This window comes from Mycteria americana, chromosome 1, assembly GCF_035582795.1.
Source record: "Mycteria americana isolate JAX WOST 10 ecotype Jacksonville Zoo and Gardens chromosome 1, USCA_MyAme_1.0, whole genome shotgun sequence".
NCBI classification, from domain to species: Eukaryota; Metazoa; Chordata; class Aves; order Ciconiiformes; family Ciconiidae; genus Mycteria; species Mycteria americana.
Window position 1 is genome coordinate 68,981,952 of NC_134365.1, and position 23,802 is coordinate 69,005,753.

General features: G+C 38.5%; 1 protein-coding gene across 3 annotated transcripts in view; it reads left to right on the forward strand.

The window, feature by feature from the left end:
* Positions 1 to 23,802, forward strand: part of ERC1 (ELKS/RAB6-interacting/CAST family member 1) — a 315,343-nt gene that overhangs the window by 68,751 nt on the left and 222,790 nt on the right. For 2 of the 3 annotated variants that reach the window (XM_075504308.1, XM_075504315.1), the window contains exons 3-6: positions 3,464 to 3,880; positions 18,215 to 18,289; positions 20,371 to 20,526; positions 23,457 to 23,540. In XM_075504308.1, the coding sequence (XP_075360423.1) occupies positions 3,464 to 3,880; positions 18,215 to 18,289; positions 20,371 to 20,526; positions 23,457 to 23,540 (732 nt within the window). The remainder of the gene's footprint in view (positions 1 to 3,463; positions 3,881 to 18,214; positions 18,290 to 20,370; positions 20,527 to 23,456; positions 23,541 to 23,802) is intronic. The other variant, XM_075504326.1, reaches the window with a different exon arrangement.

The following is a 23,802-nucleotide window of genomic DNA, read 5'->3' on the forward strand; positions in this document are numbered from 1 at the left end:
GAAATGATATAGAGGAAGAGCTATGTTAACTGAAAAAGTAGTTTATTTATGATGCTAACTAATAAAGGGTATTGTTTCATTATTTTGAAAATCATAAAAGATTTTCAGGCAGCAGAGGAAAGAACCCTTTTTGCATACAACTTGCATGTTGGAAAAGAGTGGGTGTCAAAAGCATAGAATAATTTTCTATGGCATATTTTCCAGTTACCTTGCACATAATGAAGTTTTTTCTCAGCTGAGCAGTTCAGAGAACAGTGATAGTAATTCATAAGCTCAGCGCTAACCATTCCTCTCGCCCCACCTCTTCATTTTTCCTGGGAAACTGAATTCAAGGCAGTTGCTGACCACTTATGTCCGGTGTTCCAAACTCTCTTGTCCTTACTTAACAGACTGATGGATACCAATAAATACTGTTTGTCACTGGTATTAAATTTTATTTCATACCGTGTTTCTGAATCATATAATAGGTTTTGGTTCTTTGATCCAAAAATTGCACGGGGGCTTTTCCAACTTTGAGGGAGATAATTTCTGTGGGTCTGAGACACAGTTTTTGGCTATGTAACCTGAAATGAGATTTCACAGCAGATCAGATGGTAAAATTGCGGGCATTTGGTTGTGGTGATTTGGTCTTTTGATGTTTATAAATAACCCAAGTTTGATTCTGAGACAACACTGAGTAGAGGAAGTAATTTCATTTAGTAGATGATGTGGTTGTTCAGAAGAAGCTCTTTTCTCGCCTGAGAGAAAGGAAATGCTGAAGTGGCAGTATGTGGAGAGGCAGGTGGAAGCATGTGGGAATTTGTTTGTTAGCTGGAGGAACAACACACAGCTGGGCTGTGGATAAGTAGGGCTTCTCAAATACAAATGGAATTAACTCATGTGTGGAATTGCAAAGTTATATCTAGTGAAGTTATTCTTTAAGTTTAATGAAATTTAAGGATATTCTCTCACTACTGCTGTTGTAGTCCTACTGACTTTATTGGTGTTGTATAGATACAGATGAGGCAAACCTTTTCCTGAGTGCAGTAGGTTCTCTCTTACAGCTTGGTCAACATACATTAATTGAACAGATGTAGTAGTTTTGATTGCCTACTTGCATGCTGGCATGTTTGTGGTAGTGCCTCAGTTTTAAGGCTTGGAGGTTGTCTGACATTCTCACTTTGATTATGGTTTGGAGAAATGACCATAAATGAAAATTGAAATCTTTAATTAAAAAAAAAAAAGAAAAAAGTGATTTCTAAAAACATTTTCGGAATCTATATGGATCCCCTTGAGATATTTCTTTTCTTCTCTTATACTGCTAAATGATGACTTGAAAATAAATCTGAGCATCCACAAATACATGAACACAATGTACCTTTTAGAACAGAGTAATTAATTATCACCTCACCTAATATACCTGTGCTATGTTATCACACAGGTTCTATAACCTAAAGTGTAGTTTTAGATTAACAGAATTAGTAACTGCCAAGTATTATGCTGTTGAAATAGAAGAAAAGACAACTACAGCATCTTAAATCAGTCATGAAGCTATGCGTTTAAGCTGATTTCAGTTTATGCTGATACCATAAAGCATAGTTCCGTTTCCTTCTCCACCAGCTCCTTGACTGCACGTTCCGACCCCTGCTTTGCACCAGGATCAGCATTGGTGTAGTCACACCATCAACTGGATCAAAGATCTGGTTGGAAAGACATTTTGTTTGGTTTTGATGGGGCTGATTTTCAGCCAGGTGAAGTTTTGATCCAGTTGTCAATGCCAGCCACCTAGGGAAGGACAGAGAGCTGGACTGTTCCTTTTAGTGGCAGTGTGGACTTAGGTGAGCTGATTGTGAAACAGCACCTTTAGTTTTGAAAAGCTCTTCTTAGGCAAAAGTAGGGGAAGTACTTAGTCTAAAGTACTGACCTTTGTAAAAAAAATGGGATTGGACTGCCTTTATGCACCATTCTATACAACCAAACTAATGGTTAACGTTTCTAAAACAGGTCAAAGGTAGATAACCATGCTGCAAATGCTATCTTCTGTCTATTGTCTTTTCATAGAATCACAGGATGGTTGAGGTTGGAAGGGGCCTCTGGAGGTCGGCTGGTCCAACCCCCCTGCTCAAGCAGGGCCACCTAGAGCCGGTTGCCCAGGACCATTTCCAGATGGCTTTTGAATATCTCCAAGGAATTTTACATAAGAATTGTGATAAATATATTCTTGAAGTAATACTTAAACCCACATTTTTTTACATCTCCTCTTTTCACAAATATTTGAGTGAAATGAAGTACTTGGATTTATGTCAAACATGCTATTTTGGCACCATCTTTACATTATAGACCTTAACAGTGTATCTCCTGCTTCAAGCTTGAGAATAGATTATAACTAATACTAACTAACTAGTACTTTAGTCCTAGTGAATACTGGAAGTAGCTGTATTTCAGACACTGATTTTTGTAATATGAAGGTAGGCCTCAGGGATCAGTCCATCTGACTTATTCACATTCAGACTAAACTGTAAGCATGTCTGCCACTCTTAAGGGAGTAGAGGTGTATCACTTGCTGCGTATCGCATCCCTGGTAATCAGATCTTTGTTCAGTGTGTTAGTACTTCTCTGTTATTGTCTTAATACTTCTGTCTTACAGAGAAGAAAACAAATGTTTATCTAAATATGAAGTGAGGACGTTTTTCTAGACAAACTGTGCTTCTCCTGTATTATCCCACTACATTAACCCACTGTATTCACAGTCACTGAGACAGGATTTATTGTCTTGCACAACCACAAATCACTGCTGATCATTTGGTTGACTTCACAATCCTCTTTGTAAGGTGGTAATTTCTGGTCTGTACTAAAATCCTCATGCATAAAATTGTATGATGTGACCCTTCTCCCCAGTCAGCATATACCCAGTTTTCTACAGTAGTAGTTCTTCCTGACATGCTGAAGGTTCTTCTGTAAGTCAGCTGGGAAATCTGTGCTACCTGTAGTGTTAGTACTGAAGACCTTGAGAGCCTTCATGGCTGATTACATTTTATTAGATGGTATGTAAATTCTAATAGTCACGTGTCCCTCTGCTTTGTCAAGATGGTAATTCTAGTCTAGGACTTCTTATGCAGAATTCTTCTGTAGGGTAGGCAAACATTTGGATAAAAAAGTATTTTAAGCTCTCAGCTTACTGACAAATGCCTACTGATATTTTCCCATTTGAAATAGTGACTCACTCAAGTTGGTGGAAGTGAGAATAACCTGAGTAAGAGGTTTCTAGTGTTAAGCCACCTGTACCAGGCATAGAAGGAGGGACTTGAAATTTCTGTAGTATAATCCAGTTCCACCTCAATTCTGCTTTCAAAAAACAATGTTGCTCTGTTGGTGTTGCAGTTTCCTCTTGGTTGGTAGTTCAGGAGGATTGACGTGGCTCATATTGTTCTTTTTATTTCTCCAGTGGAGGGAATCCTCTGATTTCATTTATTTATTCTTTTAGCATATGCAGATGACTATCCAGGCTCTCCAAGATGAGCTTCGGATCCAGCGGGACCTGAACCAGCTGTTCCAGCAGGACAGCAGCACTAGAACCAGTGAGCCTTTTGTGGCAGAGCTGACAGAGGAAAACTTCCAACGACTTCATGCAGAGCACGAACGCCAGGCGAAGGAGCTCTTCCTGCTGCGTAAAACCTTAGAAGAGATGGAACTGCGTATTGAGACGCAGAAACAGACCTTAAATGCACGTGATGAGTCCATCAAAAAGCTGCTGGAGATGCTGCAGAGTAAAGGTCTGTCAGCAAAAGCCACTGAGGAAGATCATGAGCGAACAAGACGGTTGGCTGAGGCAGAGATGCACGTGCACCACTTGGAGAGCCTTCTCGAACAGAAGGAAAAAGAAAACAACATGCTGAGAGAGGTAAGTGACCAAGCTCTGGGTTCATCTCTGATCTTAAGCTCTTCTCTGTCTCCTCTCCATTTCACAGCTGTAAGGAAAGAATCTTCCATCCTCTCTATAAGTTGTATTTTACATTGCAGACTTTACAGAATTTGTCCCTGTTTTAAAACTTCTTTATGGCTTCCTCGTGTGTGCTTTCTGGGGTTTTGTGCTTTAGGCCCCACTTTCCCCATAGTCTCCATATGAAGCTCTGGAGGTGAATTGTCACATAGACTGTAAAATCATTCTTCCGTTCTATTTTAGTTTGAGAGAAAATAGCTACCTGTATTTAGGATAGAGCTGAGAGAAATCTTTGCAGGAGTAATGGATGATTGCTCTACAGTTTCCATGGAAACAGTCGTCTTGCTGTGAAGGGTATTTGATAAAACTATTAGCTGCCCTGGATGCACAGCCAAAAAAAAGATTACTTAAAGGGACACTGCTGCACACATCATAACCCCTTCCCCCCATCCCTCTGAAAACAGAAAAGAAAAACAATTGTTATATCTGTATGGCACCTTGGAGGAGTACAATGGCAGGCATTCTTCACTGTTAATCATCCTAAACTAATTTTACTAAAATAAAGGCTACATATAAGTATCTTAGAAAAATAAAGGAAAACAAATGAGTTGTTGTGTAGCCAGTGTCATTAAATTTCTTGATATTGTTAAATGCATTTTCCTTTTGTCAACCAGCCTCCTAAAGTATTCTAATATTAACTGCTCAAAGGCTAGTAATTCAGCATGTGTTTTGTACATACACAGGCATCTATGTATATGCATGTATTCACTAATGGTAAGATTTTCTGTCAAGATTATTTTACATACATCTGTAGATTGAATGGATGAATTGATAGCTATACATGTATGTGTGATATGTGTGTGTGAATCTAATGACCTGTATTGGCCATTGCACGTCTGATTTGTGGTTCAGCAGTTTTTTTGAAAGCCTGATGCATACACAAGGTTTAAGCCAGGGAAGCAAGGTCTGGCACAGAGGTTTTTGAGATGAGTGTTTGCAGCAAATAAATACTTCTTAATACCTCTTATTCATGTTTTCCCTGGCCTTGACCCATTGTACTTGTGCTCTTGCAAGCTTTATATAAGAAAGCTAGAGCCCATTGCATTTCTGAGCCAGATTTAGGCCAGATTTATTTTTTTAGAGCAGTAATCTCTTGAGTGTCTGGAGTGAAGATAATATGATTCCAGAGTTTCTACACTACAGTTTTTCCTTTATTTAGCAACCAATGATAATTCAGTTCCAATTCTTGTATCTATTTCAGGAAGAGCCCCAAATGGCTTCCATTTGTTTCTGCTTTAAGTCCAACAACATAAATGAAAAGCTGGCAGGAGCTGTGTAATTTTTTTAGGACAGCATAGGTTACTTTTGTTTCTGCTACTGATGAGTAGATGTTGAGAGATAAGAATTCTTGTTTCATTCACACATATCTGGAAATCATCAATCATTTAAATCCTAGCCTTTACGGTAAAAGATTTCCTGGAGAAGGCAGAGATGACTTTGAAAGTGCAAATGCTGTTTATCTAACATTTTAAAATTAATTACTCCTTACTGCTCACCCAGCTCTAACGCATTGAGAACGGTAAGCTGGGTGTACTGTAATTTGTAGCTCAAGCCATTGATACGGTGTGGGATCCAGCCTTGAAGCTGAGCACCCTAGTAGCCTTGGAAACATGGTGCCATGTGCAGAGATGCCAAATTATCTCCTTATGGAGCTGGGTCACATCAGGAAGAGTTTTGTAGTACCTGTGTGTTGTCCTTGAGCTCTGAGGTAGGCTGAGCTAACTGAACTCAGACTTGTCTGCATGAAACTCAGGTCTCATGCTTGGGGGTCTAGGAGGCTGGAGAAAATCAGGGGATGTTGCTGAACTGTAGCTGACTGCATCTGACTTCCTGTGCACCCAGTTGCTCTGCTCTGCAGGATCTGGTTCAGAGTTGCTATTGCTGTTCCACACTTGGAAGTTGTCTCTGTGCAGAACCTCTTAGATGTGTCTGCATCACCCTCCTCAACTATTCTTTATTATGTATTTATCTCTATTTCCATAGTTTTTGGTTATTTTAGCCCTTTGCTACCCCAGATACGAACTATGGAATTTTTGAGCTTCCTTGAAGAAATCAATCTACTTTCTTGATGGTTCTATATCTAGGATTCCCAGTATCTGGAAAGGCATGCTAAACTCTTCTTTAAATACTGCTGTTAAAGGAAGCATTAGTATCTCAAAGGGATTTGCAGGTGCTTGGGAGGCCAGCATTTATACTTCATGTTCTAACACATTAGAAAAGCTGAGAAAAACTTTAATAGCAGTTTTGACCATCTTAGCTAAAACAAGTTCTGAGATGTCAGAATCCACTAGTACTGTTTCTGACTTTACAAGTGTGTTAGACTTCTGGTAAAAATCTTTGCTGGAAATAATAATACCGATCTCCATCTTGAAGCAAAAAGGTATCCCTTCATTTTTCAACTTTGAAGCCTACATGTAATTCGAAGTGTGATGTTGAGACTCAAGGTCATCAGAAGGTTTCTTAGACAGACAGTGCAGGTGCAGTGTCCAGCAGTCTGACCTTGAAAATTAAATGTGAATTCATTGATCAGCTATCGCTATTACTGTGATTGTACTAAAGATTGCACTAATATCCTAAGGAAAGGAGATTCTTAGAGAGCCCAGACTTGTGGTTCCGGTAAGATCATAACCAAGGAATAGCTGTACTGGTTCAGGCCAATGATCCCTTTAGTCCAGCACTCTGTTTCACATAATGGGCATACTCAGACACCCAGGAAAGGGTAAGAACAAGGCAAACATGATACTTCTCTGTAATGCTGTCCCGTCTTCCCAGCTATTTACAGATGAGGGTTTTCTCAAACTTTTTGTCACTTGTCAGTTTATCCTCCATGGATCTGCCATCCGAGTACATGGTCAGTGTCTTGAGGCCCTGTAAGCTTTTGCAGCTGTAGCATCATTTGGTAGGTGGTTTTACAGGCCTATTCTCTGTTGCAGGAAGAACCTGCCTCATTTCTTTTGAGTTTGAACCTGTCTCCCAGTAGTTTCATTGACAGCCTTTTTCTCTTGCACTGGAAGACACAGCGAACGGGTGATCACTGCCAAGACTCTGTGCCACTCACAATTTTAGATGTCATATCCCTTCAAAGTTCTCTCCTGTTCCAGGCTGAAAAGTCCAATGCTACTTAATTGTTTCTCATACAGAAGATATTGCATATCTTTGATCATCGCCCAGAGCACTGTCTCAGTCTCCCGTATCCAGGTTATGAAATGGATTCTCCTACAGATAGTGAGAGGTATCTCCATAAGCGATTTGATTCTCTTGGGCTTTTCCCAAATGTCCTGAATTTCAGGGAACTCAAGCAATCTTTCCATACAAGTCCATAGGAAAGATCCTGTATCCAGCATAGGATGTATTTGGCAACTCACTGATACAGAGGATGGTCTCTCATTAACACAAAATAATGAAAAACTAAATGTCTCATTGAACATCTGAACACAGACATGGATCTGGATGCCCTGATTTCAGCAGATGACAGTGTGGCTGCATCACATTCCTCCACCCTAGAAAACAAGCTTAAGCTTCATAGCTTATAAAAAGAGGGCTGCTATTTTGAATACCTCTTCTTAAGTCTTAGTGAAAATTATTCATATTATTGTTGGTATTCTAGACTTAACTTTCAGAAACAAAATTATTATCATACCAGCAAGAAATACTTGATGAAATCCAGCAGCTGGACTGCAGCTTCCAGCATAGCTCCCAAGTTACATTAACTGCCACCTCATTGTTCCAGACTCACCTGTTGCAGAATTATCAGTGATGGCAGTGACAGCACATAGCTCTAAAGATAACGAAGCTTGCTGTGTTCTTTTTGACAACCTCCCTGCTCCCCCACCCAAAATGCTAGATGCACTGAGTAGAAATACATTTTTCGCAGCTACACAGAGTAATAGATACACCAAATATCAGTGCAGCTTATGGCAGAATATGAAGTGATTGTATCCACATCTGGTGTTCTGGACACTTGGAGTACTTTGGGCAAATTATGATTCCTAAGGACAGTCCAACATCATGTCACCAACTTGGTTAAACCTTTCTCTTTTGAATTGTTCATTACTCTCTGTCTTTAGGAATATATATCTGAAGAAAGAACTGAAATCATACACTTCTAGTATCACAGTCAATAAAGAGGTAACTTCCTGAGAGTTTTTGGAGAAAAAAGTGTAGGCCAAATTTCTCATCTGCCTAGAAGAAAAGATAAAAACACAACTATCTGTATTGGTTCTACCCGGGGGAACAAAAAGAAGCTGCTCATTGTGTATTATTGTCAGATATTTGCCAAACAACTTTGGCAGTGTTGTGCGATTTTCTTTCTCCTTCACAAGGGATATCAGCACAGACTTTACAACAGTAGTTAACCTGATGACCTGTTTGTCTCTGGGTTGCTGCTGGACATACATACTCTGCAAGCCAAATACATCTTTGTTCACAGCGGTGCTCTGGCATATACTGATTGGAGTCTCCAGGATATGCTGACATATTACTGCATTTCTCCTGCTTGGGTAGGGATATCCTTTGACGTCTCAAATCGTAAGAACTAAGGAGGGTGCATGAGGGGAAGTTCCCAAATGTATTCTTTTCTTTTCATTGGCCAGTGTGCTTATTGGTATCTACCTGAAACACCTATGAAGCCATCAATCCCATTATGCCTTGTATAACATACATTCAGAGTCCTGATAATATACAGGCCCTAACCACTGGTTTTTCCTGAAAAGATGCAGTAGAAGTCATGCACAGTGCTAGTTCTTCTTCCTTCATAACAGTTTCACCACATATTTGTAATGAAGGATAAGTAAGTCCTGCCAGGGACTTGTGATGGGCTGTATGTGGCTATTGTCAATATCTTCAGCAAGAGGTCAAAAACAAGTCTCCCTTTAAGTTAAACTGTGATCTTGTAGCTATAGCATTCTCCTGGGAAAAGGGAGTGGTTGGCTCAAACTTTGAGGCTAAGCAGGCATTGAAGGTGGGGTGAGGTGTTCATTGAAATATCAGTGTAATAGAATGGCAACATAGTTCACCATAAAGAATGAAGCAGCCATTCGATTTTATAGACAAAAATTAGACAGTTATTCCCTGAACTGCGAATCCAGGTCTGGGACAGATGGCTGACTACAGCCTTTTATTTGAAAACAGAAGGAAAGCTCTTTATCTAGAAGTTTTTTTCAGGAGTCAGTTCTAGATTCAAGGTTTGCATGTTACAGTGGTGTGGAACAAGGAACCAAGAGTAGCTTTGCACTTTGTGTCACAAAAACTGTGTTTGGTAGTAAATTACAGTTTTGTGGGGTGTTTTTTGTTTTTGTTTTGTTTGGGTTTTTTTGTTTTTTTGTTTTTTTGTTTTTTTTTTAATAATTGGGCCCATTCAAACAAGATGGATTTTTAATACAACTGAGTGCAAGACTGAATTAAGGAGTTAGGGATGTAGCGCTTAACAAATAAAGGGTGGTTTTGTATGTAAAGCAGGCACTGAAATGGGTCATTCATAAGGGCACTCATTTACAATGAACTTAAGGAAAGAGGCTATGGCAGTAAAAGCTATTATTTCTTTTCATCTTCAGTGTTTGTTGAAATGGCAACCCCACAAAGTCCTGTTTGTGAACTGTATTACAGTTATCTAGTATGGCCTTATTACAAGAACTGATCCCTGTTTGTAGTTATTTTGAATCGAACAGTGCTCACTTTATTCTAGGAAATAACACTAAATTTCTGTGAGCACTCTTTATTAATGTCTCCACTAGGGCAGATGTCTGTCAGAGCAGCGAGCGGCCGCACTGGCATATAACATACGTATACTTGACTTAGCTTTAGATCATCAAACTTGGTACTGTGATGGCCAAACAGCAGCAGCAAGGAGCTCGGTAAGAAAGGATAGATGTGCCATCTAAACATACCATCGGAGCACTGCTGAACAGTGCTCAATGAAAAGAGAAAGGTTGTTTGCCTTATTCGACCAGATTTTAATTAACTGTGACAAGTTTTGCAAAGAAGTTCTTTTTCCATGTGTGTGTTAAAATTCCTACCTTTTTCTGCGTCAGGCTCAGAGGAGGATTTAGAAATTTTAATTGGAGCAATTAGAGTTATCTCAAAGAACACTTTTGTCCTGTTCCAAGATTTTGCAACATAAATAAGACACACTTTGAGAGAGAATTTTTGGTTTGCTGGAGTAGATAGATTCAGTAACTGGAACTCTTACTACCTTCATACTAGTGGACTTCTTTCTGATGAATTAAAAAAATCAAGTTTCTGCTTTTTCTGTTGCTGCTTCATTCTTTTGACCTTTTAGAAGAGGATAGCAGGGAGAAGTGATTTAAATCAAGATAATTTAAATAGTTATGTCTTTATTGGAATCACTTGATTGGTCTAGGAGTAGTTTTAAAGCATATAGAGCTTTTGTGGATCAAAATTTGAGAAAATGGGTTATTGCAACTTGAGAGCACGCATAATTTATTCTTTATACATTTTGCTTTTTTTGATGCCGTTGTAGTTCGGAATGTCTTATGTGTTACTTTGTAAAAGAATGACTGTTAAAATGTTCAAACATATTAAATAATTTTCATCTTTCCTCAGTTCAGATGTTGGTAGCTTGATAGTTCTTAGAAAGTTGAAAAATTAGGGTGAAAAATAACATACTTGTTTCATGTCTTTCCAGACTACAAAGAAATCATAAACACTTTTTGATTCTTGTATAGCAAATTTCTGAATTTTATATAATAATTTAATAATGTGTAGGAATTAAGTTAATGGGAAAAAGAACTGCACTCATCTGTCAGGGTGTTTTCTCTGTATTATAGTTATGATCTCATCAAAGTGAAATCATCCATAAAATTTCAATGGGTTTATTCATATGCTTTTTCTAGCATAGGGGGCTAAAATTATAGAGATATAATTTTTTAAACTTATTTCAAACAATTTTTTTCTATGTGAATAAGCTACTTAGTCTTCAAAGAGATTTTTTTTTTTCTTTTTATTCACACAAGGCGAAATTCCTAACTATTTCATTTTAGCACCTCCATCCCCTTTAGATGGGATTTTTAAAAGTGTGTGAAACAATTTAGAAATGCATATATCTGGCTGGGAATTAGAGGTTTAAAGCACATAAACTTTAATGTCTTTTGATGTTTTGTTGTATTAGAAGATTTTCTTTGTCAATATATATTACGTGATTTGCTTTGTTTACAAATTACAGCTTAGGTATACTTTCCTTGGTGAAGTTAATATTATCCTGCACTTTTCTTCAGTAGAAATGAAATTTGTGGAATTTTGTTTCCACAAGTGTGAAACTTTGCAGTAGAAGAAAAAAAAATTGAAAATACCATTAACAAGTTGGAAGCTAATTTAAGTAGAAAATATATGCGTTTGCACCTTAAATAAGAGGGAAGAAAGGAAAAATGAAGAACTAATAGCACATATGTAAAGTTCTAAATTATTAAGATTTTAATTTTTAATTGACTTTTCTTTAGCTTTTGAATTCACGCTTCTGTAGTCAGCTTTCAACACAGTGACTTGCTACTTAAAAGTAATAGGACCGTTTGAATTGGTCTCTCTCATCTTTATCTTGCTTTTACTCTAATGCTGAAGTTTTGAGGGATTTTGCTTTTGTTTCTTGCTGATTGGAATACTGAGATGAACTGGAAGCTGTGTTTTAATTTTCACTTTAGAAGATGCCTTTGTTAACAAACTTAAGTGTCCTAATATCTGAGGTTTTGGTTGGATTTAGAAATCACCGTCTGAATGTATCCATAAAATTGCAAAACACGGAGAAGGGTTTCTTTAGCCAGGGGTAACTGAGCTTGAAAGCAACTGGTACCCTCCATCATTGATGTGTGTGCAATTTTCAGCACATCTTTCAAAGTTATGCTCTTTATTAATGCAATCAATTTATTTTTCAGGGAATTATGTTGATTGTGTTTGCAAATGCAGGAAATGACAAGTGGAAAAATACAGAAATAATTTCTGAAGAAACTACCATGATTATTGGTTCCAAACTTGTATAACTATACCTTTTTAGTAGCAAAACTCTAATAGTAATGAGATAAATTATACAGGACTCTTATTAGACATTCTTGTTTCAGTTCAGTTTTACGTGTTGCTGAAATAGAAGTTAAAATTACTGGTATCGAGTACTTTCTGAAAAATACTCATAAAAATCCTGAAACTAAACAATTGTAATACTATCCAGTCACCTTTTGGTCCCAGTTAGTAAAGATATTTATGTAGATGAGTCATGCAGGTTGAAGGGCTCTGCCAGAGGTCATTTCATGCAACCTCCTGCTCAAATCGGCAATTTCAAGTGATGGGGATTCCACAACCTCTCTGGGCACCTGGTCCAGCATTTGGTTGCTCTCCTGGTAAATTCTTTTCCATATTACCAAGTCAGAATTTTCTGTGCTGCAACTTTTGCCTATTGCCTGTCATCCTTCTACTGTGCAATTCTGAAAAGACTTTTGTCTCTGTCATCTCTACAGCTTCCAGTTAGATAGTTCTAGAGAGCATCAAGGTTCCGTCCAAGCCTTCTTTTCAGCTGAACAAACCCAGTCGCATCTTATCCTCTTACATCATATGTTCCAGCCCCAGCCATCTTGGTGGCTGTCTGTTGGACTCTCTTCATCTTTACAATGTCTTCCTTGTACTGGGGAGCCCAAAATTGGGCACAGTACTCCAGCAGTGGTCTCGCAAGAGCTGCATAGAGAGGATTAACTGCTTCCCTTCTGGTTGTATACTCTTGCTAATACAGCCCAGGATGCAGTTGGGTTTTTTGTTTGTTTGTTTTGGTTTTTAAACAGCAAGGGTTCACTGCTTACTCCCAAGTAATGTCTTCCCAACTCCTGTCTTTCCCAAATTTCATATAATTGCAAACTTGCTGCGAGTGCTATCTATCCCATCGTTCAGGTCATTAATAAAGGCACTGAACAGTATCGCTCACAGTATTGGCCTCTGAGGATTGTCAGTAGTAAGCAGCTACCCACTGGACTTCATACTGCTGATCACCAGGCTTTGAGCCTGACAGTCCAGCTAATTTTCCACCCACCTTGTTAACCACTTATCCAGTCTGTATCTCACCAATTTGGCTGCAAGGATGTTTGGAGGCCATGTCGAAGGCCTTAAGTCAAGACATGCAACACCCATGGCTCACCACTAACCCATACCGCCAGTTACTTCATTGTAGAAGGAAATCAGGTTAGTCAGGTACAATTTGTCCTTCTACACAATTATAGATCTATGTGATCTTATAGCTCTATTAAAACACTTCTAAAATTAACAATGATAGTTAATACTGAACTGATGGATGCTCGTGAAATTTTCCTTTGGTTGTAACATTCGCATTTCATTGTAATTAACTGGAACTAGGTTGCTAAAATCTTTTAAAGATTTAGACATGAAAGATTGACGGAAAAGTCATCTGGGAAACTAAACTTTTAAGTACAAAAGGTATAACATTCACTTAGTAGGGCCTAGACTACATGTTGGAGAATAAAAACAAATATTTTTTAGTTAACTAAAATTATCCAATCCACTGAATGATGCAAAGATCCTGCACAGAACATCATATTTGATCATACAAAGACATGGGTAGGCCAGTTAAGATAAAATAAGTCAGAATTACAGCTGTGTTTTTAATTGCACATCATATTTTTATCATTTTTTTTAAAAAGAAATTAATGTATGAAAGAGCATATTTTTCTTATTCCCTGTGTGATACATGCTGCCTGATTATGTAGGTTCTGCAGGAAATGGAAGGCATGTCCTTTTTTGCTTTGGAAAGTGCTTATCTTGTGGTGCTACTGAGAGATAAGTTACTGTATTTTTAAGCATACAGCCTACTCCACTATAAAAACATCATTGCTTAAAACCGCACCTTCACATTTCTTCCAAATCCCATGCAAAATCAGAGGCAGGAGTAACTGAGGGGATAACAATGAATGATATGGCCAGGTTATGAAGGAAGAAAAGGTTCTGATTAAATTCCTCCCTTCATTATTATGCACATGTGTATCATTTGTTAATATTTTTAAGAAATAGTGCTGATACTGCTCAGTATTGAGGACTCCTTCAATTCTAAGCTATATTCTCTAATTTTCAATTCTTTTGGCATTTCTTGGTCAAGAAGAAACCTACAGAATTTGTCATTCTTTATGGTGCATTAAAATCACTTTATCACAGCTATTCTTTACATATTCAGTGTTTTCAGTACGTTTGATCAGCTGTTCTATGTAATTATGCTGACCAGAAAATTACAGTATTGTTTCTCATAGGCGTACTGTGCTACCTTGCAGACCTACTTGGCAGATGTAATACGATGCACACCTTTAGTTTATATCTTTTTTTGAAGTAGATTTTTTTTAAAGGAAGATAGCTATTCTTAATTAAAAATTAGTAGTGATGAAGTACCAACTCCAGCTCTGGTTAAGGTGGCCACAGGGTTTACAACTTCTGACTATTTCTAGCCTTCAGTTTCTAGTTATTGAATCTTAATGTTTTTTGGACAGAACAACCCATTTTGAATTTTTGCTGCCCGTGAAGGTACTTTAAAGTTGTGATCAATTTGTACCATAATTTTTGTTTTGATTTTTTTATTCTAAAGACAGATTATGCTCCTGCAGTCATTCTTTGAACTCTCTTTAGTGTATCAATATTGTTTTTAAATTGTAGACCCACAAAGTGGACATGGCATACCTGTAGTGGTAGCACTAGTGCCAAACTGGAGTTTACTAATCTGTTATGGAACAATATCGGTTACATGTGAAAATTCTTTATGTATGAAAGTAGAACAAAGGAATAATGCTTTATCAGAATGGATAACTTGCAAGGAATGAAGGATTAGTTTTGTATTTTTCTGATGCTGATATCTGTGTGTGGCCCTATGCTTTCAATTACTGTGCAAAGTCCTGTTTTGAAGATGAAAATACTAATTTTCATTCATCTATGTGTTGTGTGTCCACAATAGAATCTGAATACATCAGAGATATATTATATTAGTATTTCTTCATTCTGCGACTGAAAGATAAGTACATAACCTGTATTTCACAATTAAGAAGGATGTCTATGCACCACCTTCCTTCAGCAGCCACACTTAAATCTGTGTTCTAGGGAGGCTCAGTCTGCCTGTAGCCCTGTTTTCAGGCTCTTCAGAATCATGGGCATGTTGCCAAATTAAGTCCTTACTATGCAGTCAAGAGGTGGGAGGTGTTGTTTTTCAGCAGGTTATGTCATCCAAATCACAGTGGAATTACTTAAGATGATAGAAGTAGGACATTTCCTTTGCCGAAGTGCAAAGCATCACTTCAGACAGTGGAGATAAAGGCATTTCTAAAGAAAAAGCTTAGAATAATTTTCTATTTGGGAAAATGCTGTGCAATGTAAAAAGCAGACAGTGTTGTGTCAGCATCCCTTTAGTGACATGCTGTTCTCCTACTGTGTAGTCCGTCTATTCCATTTCCATAGGAGTAGTTGCTTTTATGTTCTCACGTCAGAGACCATGTCCCTGCACAAGTGGAAATTATCTAGTAAGTAATTGCACTACTAAAATAAAAATAATACGTTGTTCAAAATAGACTTTTGGCATATTATTTTTTGACCTTCTTATCTTTTGTTTTCTCAGTTTCTAAAAGTGTCCTTTGCAAGGACACTGAAGAAGAGTCATGTTTTTCATGACAGGTACTGGTAAGAGCACTGGGAAACAGGTGGAGGGTGTTGGATCTGCTCCCTGTCGTATTTCTAAATGCTCAGGCTGGTCTTGAGTGTTAGAAGCTCATCATAGCTTATTCTTATTAAGGCAATATGTAGCACTATGATTTTTGTCTCTGATCCTTGGTTGAGGGTAGTAAGATAAGCTCTGAGTTTCTTATGGGCAGAGTATGTGGCAGACTGTGCTATGCTTAGCCGAAATGACATTTTTAAAGCAAATTCAACCTCATAATGAGCTTCTTTGCTAACAGTATGTATAGCAGCATAACCAAATAAATCTTTAAAATATTACCCCTGAAGAGGTGGCAACTGGGGTGGTAAGTAGTGGAGACAGACTGGAAAAGTAGTTTCATTGATGTGTCTCGAGAAAAATGCTGAAGATGGAGTAGGTAATAGAAGTGACATGAGGATGTTGGTCCAGCTTGTACTGATGATATCCTGTGTGCTGACAGCTTCTTTTTTCTTCTTCTGAGGGTGGGTACAGGAGATGGTAGAAAAAGGTTCAGTTGGGCTGACGGCTGTCTGCTTCAAAAAAGCTTACAGCTCTGCTAAGGAGATGATCCCAGAGATAATGCCTGCAGTCTTTAGATGGCCCTGTGATCAACCCCCTGGCAAGAGCATCGTGGTGTAGTATGTTCCCCCTCCTTCGATTTAACATCACCATATTCAAGATAAAGTGGCTGCCTCATTGATTTAAAACCTGTTGAATAGGTAGAAGCCGTATCTGTTTGACTGTAGACAAAAGGAAGCATGCCCCTAACCCTGTAGGCAGATGCAAAAGTGGAAGAGCTCTGGAGATGAACAGTGTGGAAGGCTGGTGATGAGAAACTACTGATTATGCTGTGCTTTGGCCATCAGTTGAGAAGAAGAACAGAGAGGAATGCACACTGCCCTTTCTTTGGTTGTGTACATTACAGGCAGGTACAGGAGATCTTGGGCCAAAAGAAAAGTCTGGCTAGGCTGTTTAGATTTGAGTAAATCCATTACGTGAATGCAGGTACAGGTAAGTAGAATAATAATAGTGGTATTGGTCCACTCTGGTCTACATAGTGTCAGTGATACGTGACCAGAGGCTCTCAACTTTTCTGTTGACTATGGGAGAAACAAATATATTTAGAAGGGTTTTCTGGTTTATTTTTTCAGGAGGTATTTTTTTCAGAAAATACCACCCTACACTGCGAACATACTTGTAAAAATAGCTTCTCAGGAAATACACAAGTATAGTATTTAAAGACAGACAAACCTTCTACTGGATTTTCTTGTTACTACCATTCACAGGCATCAACTTATGCAAATGTCCTTGTGCCAAATTTATGCAAAATTCTTTTTGTGGCCCGTTTCATATCACTAACCATTTCTATCTCGCTCACTTCACAGCTATGTAAGAGCACTTAACAATCTTACAAGACAAGTAGTGTTTTCAGTATTTTGAAAAGCACTATACAACTCCGCCTTTCTCATTCAAATAATTAATCATATGGAGCAAGTTGTATGTATGACTACCATACAAAATGTTATCTCTTCACCATGTCTATTGAAAATATAAGTTTGTGGATGGCTTTTTGGATTTGTCTTTTAGGTGTTTGAAGGGAGTGGGTGGTTAAACTGGGTGTGTGAGCACATACACAATTTGTTGTTAGGTTAACTGATACCACAGTTCATATTCTGTGGGCACCAAAGTATTTTTATGTCATATAATATTAACATTCTAACAGTATTCACATTCCTACGTTTAACATTAGTGTGTGGTGCAAGGACAATATGATTTTAAGACAAAGAATTAAAAAGTGGAATAGATACTATATTGTTTCTCCTGTATTCCCACTTGTTGGTTTGAAACCCCTAACTACTTTATATGGTAGAACAAGTTGTTTCAGCTTTCTATCATTTTATTCCTTAGCGAGCAGTCCAAAGTATGCTAGTTCTGTGAATTCACATCAATAGAAATATCACATGGACTTTGGTGTCCTCCTGTCTGCGTACTCTGAGCTTCTAGAGCAACGTGCTATCCAGTCATGTACTTTCAGCTGCGTTCGAGGCCCAGTGGAGAAAGATTTTCATCATGCATAATTAAACATTGCTACTCTGGGGTAAAAAAGTCGGAAAAAGAGAATTATCGCAACAGCTGCACCCTATAGCTTGTTGAAACAGAAACCATAGCATTATTGTTTCCAGTAAGCATCTAGTCAAATAAATTATGTGTATGTCTTCCATGAGAAACTAGTAATAGTTTAGATTAGTTTAGCAGGCAGATAATAGGGGGTTTTATTAGACTCAGCTGTCATTTCAGTGTTTATTTTGAGTAAGTAGGTAGTCAAAGATGCCATTTCTTTTGTGGCTTTTTCACTGAGGCTGTGATTCTGTTGAATGAACTTTCACTTATCCTTTCTTTGATATGAGAAATGATAAAACAAAATGTATGAACTTGTAACATCAGAAAGCAGCATAGAATTATGCTATGTATTAGAAAGAGAAGCTTCTAGTAATTTTGTTGTATTTGGTAAGTGGGGCAAAATGCTGTTAGACTAACTCTTGCTTTCTTTTCTGCTGGTACAGGAGATCCATCGTCGATTTGAAAATGCTCCTGACACAGCCAAGACAAAGGCTCTGCAAACTGTTATTGAGATGAAGGTAAATGATTGCGTATAGGCAGCAGTAGAGTTTGTTCTCTGGAAAATGGGTTTTCATATGAAAGGCGACTCTACCAAATACCATACACTTCTGTCAGTCTTCTAATGTAAAATAAATATATTTATTTTATACTATTTTATTATTTATTATTGTTTTTTTTTTATTATTGATCAGTGAAGAGACGGAGCTGCTTCATGACACAGTAAAAACCTGCTTTCTGTCTGCCTGCAGCAGCATATTTCTTTAAGTTAACCAAGAGTCTATGGTATTACAAGGATGGGAATGATGGATTAGTAGGTTTTTATGATGATGTGGGTTATTTTCTTTTTATAGTATCAACATACATCAACATATATCAACATTTGAAATACTGCTTTACGTTCTGTGTGTCAACAAAGTTAGCAATTTGCAAACTCAGAACCCACTTAAAGAATGGGTCATATAGCTAGAAAGATGTTTGTGTGTCATCGTAAACCTAGCTTTTCGAGATGAATTTGTGATTGAATTCTTAAACCTTTAACTCAAGTATCTAATGGAACAATGGCAATTTGCCAAGAGGTCAGGAGCCACAAGTGGAGTGTGTGGTTTACAGAGCTTTATGCAATCATATTTCATATTGTATGGTCCATAAAGTACAGCAGACAGGGTTTGGACAAATACAGTTAAAAAATTGGGAAACTGTCTTTGCAAACTATTCTCTTCCATTTCTGTATCCTCCCTTTCTCCCTCCTTCTTCTATTGGTCCCTTTTTCTTTCATTTTCCTTCTTTTTTTCCTTTCCAATTCTTCCCATTCCATCTCAATGTTTTCCATAGTAATTTCCCATCTTTCTACTCTGGAGCCTTTCATTTACCGTGTTTCTTTTATTAGTCATCTTTGTGGTCCATAGTAATGAAAACTAATTGAGCATCTGGTAACAATCAGCCAACTTTACTATCAAAAGAGAAACACCAGTATTTCTGGGAAATGATGTGAGCACTGAAACGAAATACTGTTGTGAATTACAACAGATCACTTCACCTTACTACCTCTCTAGTTTTTTGTTGCAAAAGACTGCTTTACCGATTTTAACTTAAGTACCAAAAATTAAGCAGGAGATCCGACTATATCTTCTTAATGGTCCTTTAGAAAAATCTTATCTCATGAATGAAAATCTATATGTGAAAATCCTTCATGCTTTTTTTCCGCTGTGCTTTGATTATCAGACAAAAAAAAGTTTACAAAGGATTGGTCTATGAAAGAGTGGAGGATAATTTCAAATCTTACCTGTATTTCAGGAAAGATGAAATATTTTGGAGAAATGAAATAAAAAAAATAGACTGCTTTAAGAGATTACAATTCATAAACACATATCCATGTTCATGAGTATGCATGAAGCTCTGTGTGCTGTATGAGTCTGTTCTTGCTGTTCCTAACACATAAGACTTCTAAAGAAGCGGTAAACAAAGTAGATTGAAAACCTCCGATTGTCCTGTAAAACTATGAGCATAATGGTAGATTGACTTTTTAATTTTTCCAGATGTATATTTTTTAACCATGGAAATGTTTTATGTGTTGTATATACGAGCCAAAATACTTGAAGGATCCTCTACTGCTTTATCCACTCAAAACTAGATTGTTGCATCTTTTGCTTGCGTATGGTGCTTTTTATGTTCTGCATTTGTGACCCCACTTAAATTACTAGTAGCACAAACCCATTTTTTTGCTATTCTTGCAGTCACATTTTGCTGTTCATTCAATTAGAATTAAATTTGTCTGTTTTATGCTGGCTTTGCATTACAAGGCAACGTTTTTTCATGTTCCTGTATTTATTCATCATATACTGTATCCCTGCCCCTAGCCATGCTTTCTTTCAGTACTAAACTCTTGCTTTCCTTGAAAGGTATAAAAAATTGAAAAATGAGTACTTGAGCACTCAGCCAGGTGCTATGTAAAAAGGTGTAGACTGATTTCTGTAGGAACTTCAGGAGCAAATTTCAGGGGCAGGTACATGTCCAACAAATTTCCTTTTTTTTACTCCAATGGTATGTTAATAAATCATCTAACTGTGTATCTTTATCTGTCTCTTCTAATCGTTTTCAGGATTCAAAAATTTCTTCCATGGAGCGTGGCCTCCGGGATTTGGAAGAGGAGATTCAGATGTTGAAGTCAAATGGAGCTCTGAGCACAGAGGAGCGTGAAGAGGAAATGAAGCAAATGGAGGTGTACCGTAGTCATTCCAAATTCATGAAAAATAAGGTACTGAGAAAACCAATGACAGTAGTAAGATAAACTGAGCTTAGCGAACAGATGAGAGAAATTTTCATACTTCAGTAAGGAGTTACAGTCTGGGTTCCCCTTTGAGTGCTGGGAAAGAGAATTTATTTGTATTCTGCCATGAAGCCACTAAAATAACTTAAAAATATTTAAGAGAATTTTAGGTTCAAATTTGAAAATGTTATAATGGTGGTTCAGTAAGGCCAGTGGTCCAAATTCTGCTTTTACTGTCACACTTAAGTTTCTCTTATTTCAGAAGGATTTTGTGTTTATCTTTAGACCATTGCTAATCCATTATAGTTTTAGGTTTTATTTGGTCTAGAGTCTTTTCAAATGTAGTCTATTGAAAAAAGAGTGTTTCTTTTTGCAACTCTTGTACTATAACTAGTAGTTCTTTCTAATATGTAAAGGCTGAAAAGAGCAGGAACTGTCACTATAATGGCTTTCCATTACACTCTCCTTCTAGTAGTGGAGTCAGAATGAGGGTAGATTCTAGAACAGTGGTGGTGCCAACGTTAATTTATGCCATTGGGGAATACAGGACAAATACAGCAGAGAGACATGTTGATCCTCAGGTATAAAGATGGGCACTGACTACTGAATTGCCTGTAGCCAAAAGTCAATTCATTTTTCGTTTCTCCCAAAGAAACAAAGTGTTTCACAGTCTTTTAGTGGGCCCTAACATTTTCTAATGAAGATTCAGGCCACCTTGTACAGTAAATTTAAGTATACTATGAGCAGTCCTGCTTTTCTTAGTTAGCTTTTGCATACTCCCTGCAAGCAGTGTACAAATCCCAGGAACAGAGGTTGAAAATTACTCTACTAGGTCCTGAACAATTGTAACCTACTGCATTTGTCCTGCTTGAAATTATTTGTTGAAAAAAGAATGCTGGAGAAAGTTTCTTGGAGAAGTGTTACATGCCCTAAAATAGAAACATGGAATAAGTATGTGTTTCTTCCACTTCCCTCACACCAGCTCACTGATTTACCTCAAAATAACCACATCTGTTCTTTTATATTTTTGCCCTTTATCCCACTGAGTTGCTTCTAGGAATTGAATGATACCTTTCAATTCCTAGAAGAAATTAGGAATGGAGAGATTATTTTAGCACCTCTTCCTTCCTTCCCTTCTCCTTCCCTTCTCCTTCCTTCTCCTTCCCTTCTCCTTCCCTTCTCCTTCCCTTCTCCTTCCCTTCTCCTTCCCTTCTCCTTCCCTTCTCCTTCCCTTCTCCTTCCCTTCTCCTTCCCTTCTCCTTCCCTTCTCCTTCCCTTCTCCTTCCCTTCTCCTTCCCTTCTCCTTCCCTTCTCCTTCCCTTCTCCTTCCCTTCTCCTTCCCTTCTCCTTCCCTTCTCCTTCCCTTCTCCTTCCCTTCTCCTTCCCTTCTCCTTCCCTTCTCCTTCCCTTCTCCTTCCCCTCTCCTTCCCTTCTCCTTCCCTTCTCCTTCCCCTCTCCTTCCCCTCTCCTTCCCCTCTCCTTCCCCTCTCCTTCCCCTCTCCTTCCCCTCTCCTTCCCCTCTCCTTCCCCTCTCCTTCCCCTCTCCTTCCCTTCTCCTTCCCTTCTCCTTCCCTTCTCCTTCCCTTCTCCTTCCCTTCTCCTTCCCTTCTCCTTCCCTTCTCCTTCCCTTCTCCTTCCCTTCTCCTTCCCTTCTCCTTCCCTTCTCCTTCCCTTCTCCTTCCCTTCTCCTTCCCTTCTCCTTCCCTTCTCCTTCCCTTCTCCTTCCCTTCTCCTTCCCTTCTCCTTCCCTTCTCCTTCCCTTCTCCTTCCCTTCTCCTTCCCTTCTCCTTCCCTTCTCCTTCCCTTCTCCTTCCCTTCTCCTTCCCTTCTCCTTCCCTTCTCCTTCCCTTCTCCTTCCCTTCTCCTTCCCTTCTCCTTCCCTTCTCCTTCCCTTCTCCTTCCCTTCTCCTTCCCTTCTCCTTCCCTTCTCCTTCCCTTCTCCTTCCCTTCTCCTTCCCTTCTCCTTCCCTTCTCCTTCCCTTCTCCTTCCCTTCTCCTTCCCTTCTCCTTCCCTTCTCCTTCCCTTCTCCTTCCCTTCTCCTTCCCTTCTCCTTCCCTTCTCCTTCCCTTCTCCTTCCCTTCTCCTTCCCTTCTCCTTCCCTTCTCCTTCCCTTCTCCTTCCCTTCTCCTTCCCTTCTCCTTCCCTTCTCCTTCCCTTCTCCTTCCCTTCTCCTTCCCTTCTCCTTCCCTTCTCCTTCCCTTCTCCTTCCCTTCTCCTTCCCTTCTCCTTCCCTTCTCCTTCCCTTCTCCTTCCCTTCTCCTTCCCTTCTCCTTCCCTTCTCCTTCCCTTCTCCTTCCCTTCTCCTTCCCTTCTCCTTCCCTTCTCCCCTTGTTAGCAACTCTTCAATTTCCCCCTCTCCTCTTCCTCTGTGGGCCTATAGATCTGTTCAGCTACTCAGTTTCTGGATGTCTTCCGTCTGCTGTGTCTGCTCCTTTATTTTCCTGCAGAAAATTTGCTCCTTTTTGATAACTATTCACTCATGACTCATAGCCAGCTCCAATCTTGAGATCTTGCTGTCCTACCTGTTTTGTAATTACATATTTATTTTTTCAGTATTGTATTGTATAGTCATCTGTGGCTGTATCTTGACAATTAACTTTATTTCTCTTAAACTGAAAAATGTCCCTTTGACTGTCCTAATTTCCTCATGAATTCCAGTTTCAAAACCTTGACATATATAAACATAACCGTAACTATACATCTTTATTTCATAATCAAATTCTTGTCTGGCAGCCTATATGAAATTACAGAGACATAAAAGTTTTGAGAAGACTTAACGAAGAATGGAAGAGAAAATGAGTGACCAGTGTTGATCCTTCTGTTCAGTTCTTCGTCACTTTTAGTTACTCGGACTGAAACAGGCTAACTAGAAGCTGACAAATGATAAATATTTAAAAGCATAACAATGTCGTGACAGGTAGAGCAACTGAAGGAAGAGCTAAGTGCCAAAGAGGCTCAAGGGGAGGACCTGAAAAAAAGAGTGGCTGGTCTCCAGGCCGAGGTCTCTGCAGTAAGATTTATCTTTTGTGTGCAGTGGCCATTCACTGAGGCTTGCTAGCTCTCTGGCTTTTGGGGTAGCTTTTCTTCTCTTACCTTCTTTATGACTTGATATAACAATAGAACTAACAGCCTGCTCAGCCTGGTAGCTGCCTCTTTGTTCACATGGTTTTGGTGTCCATAACATCACTCTTCAACTGAACATCTGTATTTGTTTTTTTAATGGTATTAGCTGTTTTAGCAGTAACTTATTCTTCCCTATTGAA